Below are 9669 nucleotides of genomic sequence, written 5' to 3'. Positions count from 1 at the left end.
TTGTCATCATTGACTTTCAACTACTGCGGCGCTCAGAGAGTCGTCTCTACGCTGACACAAGGTCCCCATCTTGTGGAGAGAGGATGGAAGTCTTTCTTTCCCGAGTGCAGCTCAGCTGAGGTCCGCCGGAGGAATCCAGCTGCATTCTGCAGCTCGTGCAGAATTTTATATGATTTTTTTTTTTTTCTTTAAAAGCATTAAATAAGTGATTTATATGAATCATTCAGAAAGCAGGATCTTAAATTCAGTTATTCTAATGTACTGTACATAGGTACTATTTTGAAGTACTTCATCTTTGCTGGAGTATTTCCATTTTCTGCTGCTTTATACTTCTACTCCACTACATTTCAGAGGGAATCATTGTACTTTTCACTCTACTACATTCATTTGACTTGAATATTACACATAAAAAACACGTAAACATACACTCCTAAAATAAAAATAAATTCTTTGTGATATTTGTAGTTTGACAGACTGTAAATAAAGAATCTGAGTACTTCTTGCACCACGTTTTTAATTTATTCAAATATATTCACCTAACAAGATAAGACGCTATTCTTTATATGATACATTCATACAGTGTCATCACAGTTCTCCGCTGTTCAAAGCCACCACATCCTCCATCTTCTCCAACAACCCCTCGATCGAAGCGTCGCTTCTCTTGTTGCGCAGCACATGGTACCTTCCCCCGCATCGCTCCACCAGCCCCGTCAGCTCCCCGTTCCTCAGGATGTGCTGCTCGGCGCTCTCCCCTAACGTTTCCCCCCACGTGAACAGCACCAGCGTGCGCCGCCAAACGCCTTCCCCGAGCAAGCCCACGTGCTCCTCGACCGCCCTCCTGTACCTCTGCGTGCAGGTCATGTAGGCCGGCATGAGCAGGAGGACCACGTGTGGTCCTGGGCGACACCAGGAGACGCTGTCGAGGACGCTTGTCTTCTGCACCGCGTCGGCCGGGTCGGGTCCGTCTCGCCACCTCAGGCCCAGCGGTTCTGCGACGGCGAGTCGGCGTCCGGCGACCTGACCTCTCCAGGGCCTGAACGTAGACGCGTCCGGTTCGGACGCCTCCCCGCACAGGAGGGTGACTCCAACGGGGCAGCGAGACGACCAGGACTCCCCTAACACCACCACCCTCAAGTCCGACCCAGCAAGGTTCGAGCGTCTGTGACCCTGACTTGCTGGTAAAAAGGTGAAATCTTGAATGTCCTCTCTGGCCTTTTGCCTCCTCGTCTCGCCTCCTCTCCTCCCTTCCGTTCCCTCAGCCGTCTCTGTCTCCTTTAGTGTTTCAAGGTGACAGTTATTTCTCTCTGCAGCTGACGATGCTGTTTCCATCCTCTGATCCTCCCTTTCCTTGTCTCCTCTGTCTGACTCTCTTCCTCTTCCCTTTTCCCTCCTCTCGCTAACCTCCCGGTACATTAAGGGCAAGTCGTCCTCTGAGCTCTCAACCGCAGCCGTCTGATCGAAGGGATCCCTCTCGTGGTCTCCCACATTGTCGTCAACGTCACGCCGTCCATTCTCCAAATCCCCCCCCTCTCTTTTGTGCAACCCTTCCTCACGCTCTTTCAGATCCTGTTCCCACTTGCCCAGTTTCCTCAGCGACACCTTTACGTTTCTCTCTTTGGTGTGAAGCTCTTCCTTCAGCAGAGCCAGGTCCCTCCCCATCTCATCCAGCTGCTGCGTCGTGGAGTTCACGCGCTCGTTCTGCATCTGCAACTCTGACTTCCAGCTGAGCAGCTCCTGCTCTTCATTTCTTAAGTAGCGCTCCCTGTCTTTCAGCTCCTTCCCGTGGTCTTTCAGCCCTTCCGCCTTCTCCTGGAGATCTTGCCCGTGATAATTCAGCTCTTTCTGTCGGCCCTCCAGAGCTCCAAGCAAGCTCTCTAGCTCCCTTTCCTTTTTCTCTACATGTTGTGCTCTCATGCTCACTTCTTGCTCGTGTTTGTCGGTGTCCTCCTGCTCTTTCTGTTGCTTTTCTAGACTTGCTACCCATTTGCTAAGTTCCTCTTCCTTACTTTCCAACGTTACCTCTTTTTCAACCAGCTCTGTCTCTTTTGCATCAAGTTCATTTCCTCTTCTGCTCAGAAGCTGCTCCCTTTCTCCTATTTTGCTTTTCAAGAATTCCTCATCCTTCGTTGTGAGCACTCTCATTTCATTGAACTGCCTTTCTGCCTCACCCTGCCCCTCTTTCATCCTCTCTATCTCTACTTGCAGTTTGTTATTGTCCTCCTTCAATCCCCCGACCTCCGCGTCTCTCTCTTTAAGAATACCTTGCGCCTGCTCTTCACATCCCCTGAGATGTTTCCGAACTTCTTCTTCGCTCTCCCTCTTCAGCTCCTCGCACTTTACTTCGAGGTGTTCCGCCTCCTTTCTCATCTTCTCGTTTTGCTCCAGCAGCTCCTCGACTTTCCGCCGGCTTCCCTCGTATTTCTCCGAGGCTTCCTCTGAGCGACTTGTCTCGCGATCCCTCTCCTTCGCGATGGATTCCACGCTCTCGTTCCTTCTGGCGATCTCCCTTTCGTACTCCCGGATCATGCTCGTCATCGCCTTCTCCATCTTGTCCGTGAGCTCCTTCAGCTCGGACTTCGTGTGCTCGATTGTCAGCCTCAGCTGGATGATCTCTCTCTTGTTTTCTCTGTCTCTCAGCCTCAGCTCTTCTTCTTTCTCCTGAAGTTTTTCCACAATTTCCGCATCTATTTTCCTCTCCTGCTCTGCGTGATGCTGCTGTATCTCCATGATACTGGCGGTTTGGTTTTTATGGCTCTCTTTCAGCTCTTCAATTTCTTCCAAGTAGTTTGCACATGTCTTCTTTGCCTCATCGATCTCACCGTCTCTCTCTGCGAGAAGACATTGTGCTCGTGCTATTCCTTTTGTTTTATTGCCAATGATTTCTAACAGTCGCTTTAACTCGTTTTCTCCCGTCTCGTCCTTCTTCCCCTGCTCTTCCCTCCATCTTCTCTCCCTGGAGTCGGCCTGTTGTTTGACACTTTCAATCTCGGTTTCCTTTTCTCTCAGTTTGCTCTCTGTGTCGTTTAAAAGCTCGAGTTTTGTCTCCTCCATCTCTCGCTCTCTGTCCTGCAGTCGCTGCTCTGCCTCTTTCTTTTGATTCAGAATACTTTCTCCTCTCTCTTCGTCTTTCCTCTGCAGGATTTCGTCAATGTCCTTTATATGCTGGTTCAATTTTTCTATCACTCGTTCTTGTTCTTTGAGTTTTTGCTCCACCTGTTTCTTGTGATTTAAATGATCTTTCAGTTGTTGCTCAAGTTCTTTTGAATGTGCTTTTCTCACTTCTGTTTCTCGCTCTCTCTCCTCCAGTCTTTGCTCCACGTCTTGCCTGAAATCGATTTCTTTCTCTTCCTTTTGTTGCAGCTTTTCCTTCATTCCTCTCACGTTCAGTTTCATCTCCTCCGTTTCTTTTTCCTTTTCCTCCAGTTTGTGCTCCATCTCTTTCTTGAGATTCATAACAAGCCTTTCCTTCTCCTCGTCACTTTCTTGCATTAGTTCTCTCATTTCATTCATGTGCTGACGTTCTAAATCCTCCATTAGTCCGCCTCTCTCCTGCACTTTTTGCAAAATGTATCTCTCGTGATATTCTTTCATCACTTCCTTCTCTTTTTCATTTCCTAGCACCTTTTCTTCCGTTTGGGCTGCGTGCTTTTGCTCCAACTCTCTTATCTCTCTTTGTCTTTCCTGCAATTGTTTCTCAGTTTCTTCTGCAAACTGTTGCTTCAGCTCTTGAATTTCTCTTTGTCTTTCTTGCTCCGTGTCCCTTATTTTATCGCCGTACTGTTGTTGGGCCCTTTCCACATCTTCCTCCTTCTCTTTCACTGTTCTATCTATTTCCTCCTGGTGTACAGCACTCCTCGTCTCCATTAGTTCTTCCATTTCTTTCATTTTTCTTGCCATTTGTTCCTGATGCTGCAGTTTTAACACTTCTATCTCTTTTTCTCTCTCTTGCATCTTCTTTGCCATGTCTGTTTTGCAATCAAGATGAATCATTTCCTTCTCTTTTTCATTTTCCAGCATATTTCCTTCTGTTTGGACGCGATACCTTTGCTCTAACTCTGCTATCTCTCTCTTTTTTACTTGCATTTGTTCCTCCGTTTCTTTTTCAAACTGCTCTTTCAGCTCAGCAATCTCTCTGAGTTGTTCTTGTTGTGTGTCCTTTATTTCATTGTGATGCTGTTGTTTGACTCTTTCTACATCTTCTTTATTGTCTTTCAACCTCTGATCAAGTTCTTCTTGATGTTGAACTTTCATTGTTTCTATTTCACAGATTCTTCTGGCCATCTCTTCCTGATGTTGCACTTTTAGGCCTTTTATTTCCGTCTCTGTCTCGCGCATTTTTCTCTCCGTCTCTTCATCATGTTGTAATTTTATTTCTTCAACTTTCCTCTGCATATCTTTCTCATATTGTTTTGCGTTGTCGAGCGATATCTGCTTTTCCTCTGATGCCTTCTCTCTCATTTCTTCTCGCTCTTTGTCTTTTTCAAGTAGTTTTATTTCCATCTCTGCCATCTTCCTGTTTTTTTCTTGTTCTTTTATCTCGACGTCATCGTGGCGTCTTTTCGTCTCGTCCATTTCTGCTTTTAAAGAAGCAACTTTTTCCATCCACTCGGCTTTCTCTTTTTTCTGCAACTCTGTGTTTTCTTCCAGTTTCTGAACCTCACTCATCCACTCTTGTTTCCTCGCTTTAACGGTGTCTTCCCTCTGTTTTCTCTCATGTTCATGTTCTACAACGGCACGTTCAAGGTCCAGCAGCTTCAGTTGCTGCTCGTCAATTCTTTCCGTCAGTTCCTCGATCTCTCTCTCCTTTAGCTCCAGGTTGAGCGTCGCCTTGTGCCTTTCTCCTCGACTCTGGTTTAGCGCCGCGCCGATTCTCTCATTTTCTGTGCTCAGATCCTGAATTTCTCTCTCCTTATCCTCTGTCAGCCATCGCATCCTCTCCTCCAGCTCCCCAATATCACTCTTCCTTTCGCCCATCCTCCTGTCCTCTTCCTCCTCCTCTTCCCTTTGAACGTCGGCCTTCCCGGGTGACTTCACCTTCTTCTTCCTCTCAAAAAACCACCTGATCCTTTTCATCTCCCTCTCTCGCATATTCTTCAACTCGTCCTCCTGACGAAACATTTTCTCTCCCATGTCCTTCAGGCGCTGGTTGAACTTCTCGTTCCTGTGCCGGCTCAGATCCCTGACCTCCTGCACCAGGCCGGAGAAAGCCTCGCACCTGTTCATCGCTGCCGTCTTTTCCACCTTCTGCAGGAGCTCCGTCACCTCGCTGGAGCCTCCGTTTCCTCTTCCTCCTCCGTCTGCGCTGCTTATGACGTGGTACCGGCCCCGGCACTTGTCCAGCAGCCACTGGAGGTCCCTGCCCCCGCCCTGGACGTGCTGCTCGATGTCCACCCCCTCTCGAAGCTGATCCCCGTGCGTGAACAGCAGTATCGTGTGTCTCCACACACCATCGCCGAGGAGCTCCAGATGTTCCCTCACGTGCGTGGCCTGCACCAGTGTGTCCACCCTCAGGGTCAGCAGGAGCGCGTGGGGCCCCGGAGGACACAAGGCCACGCTGCTGACGATCTCCCTCTTCACCCTCTCGGGTGTGGCACCCGCTACGCCTCCCTCCCAGCCCGGAGTGTCCACCACCGTCACCAGCCGCATGCCCACTTCCGCTTGCTGACGGACGCACTCCTCCGTCACCGCCCCGGCCTGGAAGAAGACCATTGCGCCCAGGATGGTGTTTCCCGCAGAGCTCTTTCCTGTCTCGCGCTCGCCCAGGAGAACCAGTCTGACCTCGGGTAGACGTCTGGAAGCCCTGGAGAACGACTGGTGGGCGTCTAACTCGGAGCCCTGGAGACCATCGCCTGCAAGGGAGAAAGGTACAGATTAATGATGGAACATATTTTGTGTGTGCTCATACTAATTAAAAATGAAAGAAGTTAAGCAGCTAGGGGCCAGAAAAACATGAAAACAAGCCAACAGACACTACGAGCTTGTTGGCTTTATAAGTTTGATTTGCTAATTTGTAAGCAAACAAGTTACCTACACATTACTTTCAGACTCAATATTCATTGCAAACTAATGAATTCTGGTCCAATATTCACATATGTACATTGGGTTTATCAGCGTTTTTTTGGTCCTGAAAACAGCTGACTGCTTCTGCTGGAAATGACGCTGAGCGGTTGTTGGCCGGAAAAACCCAAACTATGAATCGTAACACCTTAAAACACTTCATAGTGCTGAGAGTCAGACGGTAATTATTTGTCGGTTTGACATTAAGATTGACACATTTCACACCCAGTCATCTGATCCACTGATCCACATATAAAACGACGTATTAGTGCAGCTTCAAGCATTGATTCATATTTTCCAATAAGAATACATTCAGCAGGTTTTCACTGTCTGATTGTGATATGGTTTTGTGTATTTGAGAGGACTTTTACAAAGACTGAACTCACTCGTTAGGGCAGCTTTGATGGTCCCTCTCTGCATCTGCGCCTCCATCTGCCTCTGTTTCTTCCTCCTCTCCCTCGCTCTCCTCTTCCCGTCTGCTTCCAGACCCACCAGCACCGTGTTCTCCATCTCCAAATGACCGCTTCCATCCTTCTTGCCCTCCACCATCTCCTCCAGCTTCCTCATCAGCTCTCTGACCTGCGTCCCATCTCCTTTGCTCCAGTTATTCACGACATGGTATCTGTTCCCGCACTTCTGGAGGAGTCTCTGGAGTCCCGGGCCGCTCGTCAAGATGCGCTGCTCCATGGACACCAGGCCCAGCTCGTCCCCCCTGGTGAACAGCAGCATGGTGTGCTCCCAGACTCCTTTTCCCAGCGGCTCCAGGTGCTCCTCGATCTCGCTGATGTAGTCCTCCGTTACCGAGGCGCAGGATCGCACCACCAGGAGCACGGCGTGGGGTCCGGAAGGGCAAAGCGACACGCTCCGTAAAGTCTCTCTCCTCACCCAGTTCGGGGTGCTGTTGAGCGGGTAGTACCACTCCCAACCTGGCGTGTCCACCACCGTGACTCTCCTCCCTGCCACGTCGGCTCGCCGTTTCACGCACTCCTCCGTGGGCTTCCCGCTCTCGAAGCCTCCCGCCGCCCCCAGGATGGTGTTGCCTGCCGCGCTCTTCCCTGCTCCTTTCCTGCCCAGGAGGACCAGCCTGAGCTCCGGGAGAGCCGAGGGGCCGCCGTGCGAGTCGGGAGGGAGCCGTGAGTCCATGGCCGCCTGCTGACTCTCATCTGTGATGAAAGGCAGAAGTACTTCCTCTGTGCACCGTACCGGATAAACTGAATGACACAAAGCACAGAAGTGTGACAGTAATCAGTCATCTCGTCTCTGCTTTACACTTAAAACGGCACTTTAAACCATATTTTTATTGTTTTACTTCAATGACCATAATTAGATTGTGTACTTACTCATTCAATTATCATAAAATACCTCAACATTAAACTGCATTTGCTGTCAGAAAGTATATATTTGTATTATTCACTTCACACACTAAGGTGCCTCGATACAAGCTTATTTTAATGTAATAATACTGAAGCAGACAAAGAGTGTAAGAGCTCTACGATAAACTCACCACCATTCGTGACGATGACTGGACCACAGTTCTCATCTGTCGTCTCCATCACCACTACGTTTGCGTTCTTCCTCTTGTCCTTCCTCTTCCTCTTTTTACAGGAAGGCTTTAGTCACCGTCATTGTGACAGAAAACAGGAACACCCTCGTAGTGAAATGAAACGCCACACCGACTGAGCTCAGCAACTGGAAGACGTGTCGCGTCACGTGAACAACCTGCGGTTTTGTAACGCCCTCTCATTCAAGACGACAGGAAGTCAAACGACGGCTTCTCTGACACGTTGAAGTGCACATGCTCGCATGACACGCACCAATGCACAGGTGCATGTTGCGCACAGTTGCGAAGATGAATCCATGTTTGCACGTGGAGAACATGCGTATGCACGCTGAGGCACACGTGCAGGCTTCGTCACGAGAGCTGCAGAGCTCATTACTGCGAGCCGCTGCCCTGCGGTAAATGTGTGGCACTTCTGTTTCCTTTACCCTGCAGAGTGAGCCGGAGCGCACTCTGCCTCCAGTTAGGCTGTCAAATGTATGCAATGGACAAGAGTGAGCAGACCGCGGACAAGTTAGTTCATACAAAGTGCAAATTATGATATTTGTGAAAGATCGTTTTCACCAAATCTTTAGTTTCAACACGCAGAACTAACTTCGGGATCAAAATGTCTGAAAGTAACAGCAACACTTTACAAATATTATTCTTTTAAAAGTCTATTCTTGACCTTGGAAACGGGAGCTGTCACCACAAGCTCCATTTAGCAATTGTTCTGGAGCGTTCAATCAAACGTCTACTGTTGTAAACCATCATAAATTCATATAAAATGCCCTTTCATCCCGTCTGCCTGCTGTCACTGCAGCTTGGCTGTGTGGTGTTCCCTGGCTGCACACATGGTGCAACATGTTCTCATGGCCAGTCCCATGAAAACACACAACAGCACATTAGATCACGTCCTTTATGATTCACCCTTTCCCTCAGCAGCACCGGTCCGGGTTAATAAAAACAAACCCTGCTTCATGGAAAGGACTGAATCAGCCGTATTGATTTGGCGCCATTAACCCCAGTAGAGCTGTTTTGAGGTCTGTAAAGTGTCGGGTGAATATTACCATGACTGATGTCTTTGCACACGTGTGCTGCCTTTTGTGAATGTCAAATGAATTACTTTTTATTGGACTCCCTGCAGCAGAGGCAGCACTTCCCTCCAAATATGAGCCATGAGCTCTAAAAGACTCCATATCATGAATAAAAAAACAGCCCCAAAAAATTCCACCAGCAACACTGAAGCTCACAGTGGTTCTCGTTTGCATTGGTATTTGCTGATTAGTTTGCCCCTGGAATTCACTGGTCAATCAAGAAGCTAAGTGGTGGAAATGGGAAACACACAGTACAGTGTTTCCTCTGTCATTTTATTCCGTGGGTGTTTTTTAGCTGTGCTTCCACATCTGTCGCTGACTTTGAATCAGTTTTAAAGTAAAGCTTGTGCATCCAATCATTTCACGACATTAGAAGCTTGCATCTTTTGTGCTTGAGATCGAAATTAAACTTCATTCCATGCTAATGTTTTGAGTAGTACTTTCTCATGGTAGCAGCAGACGATTAAATGAACGACTGAAAAGGACGTCTTGTGCGCACGCAATGTGCTGGCTCATTTCTCTTTAATACACTTCAACACACGTGTCTGTGTGTAGAAGAAAACTGTACATGCTAGAGTAAAAGCAGAACACGTTCTTAGAAGTAAAGTAGTAGTATCAGAGGAAGTACAACAGTGAAGTAGCAGCAGCAGTGAGAGGAGGTCGGTAGTGTAACAGCAATATGCGGGTTAGTACCCGCAGCAGTAATAGCCGTAGTAACAGTAAAATGGTGGAGCAGTGGGAGTGTCCTACCTGTGTAACGAAAACCAACACCCCAGATAAAAGCATCACATCTGTAAATATGCCACCACAAACAGAGTGGACTCCCAGCACACCGACCACACGCTGGGGGCTCGAAACAAGAGGGACAGAATTAAAATAATATTTCAATCAAACCCTGAAATGAGAAAGATGAACAATTTTAAAATAGAGCTGTCAGAGCGTTTCTTGTGAACCCACAACCATACAAAGAGATAAACA

At 48.1% G+C, this 9669-nt stretch overlaps 1 protein-coding gene across 1 annotated transcript; it reads right to left on the bottom strand.

The window, feature by feature from the left end:
* Nucleotides 1-585: 585 nt before the first annotated feature.
* Nucleotides 586-7626, bottom strand: LOC306796796 (uncharacterized protein; the record flags this gene model as incomplete). The annotated part of the gene is made up of 3 exons (XM_079295864.1): nucleotides 7562-7626; nucleotides 6444-7268; nucleotides 586-5849 (listed from the first exon to the last, which is right to left on the bottom strand). The coding sequence occupies exons 1-3, from the start codon at nucleotides 7608-7610 to the stop codon at nucleotides 586-588; spliced, it is 6138 nt and encodes a 2045-aa protein (XP_079151990.1). The 5' UTR covers nucleotides 7611-7626.
* Between the last annotated feature and the right edge of the window lie 2043 nt (nucleotides 7627-9669).

This window comes from Melanostigma gelatinosum (genome assembly GCF_949748355.1).
Source record: "Melanostigma gelatinosum genome assembly, chromosome: 23".
Classification (NCBI taxonomy): Eukaryota; Metazoa; Chordata; class Actinopteri; order Perciformes; family Zoarcidae; genus Melanostigma; species Melanostigma gelatinosum.
Note: the sequence above shows the minus strand (reverse complement) of the source record. Positions and strands in the feature narration are given on the sequence as shown.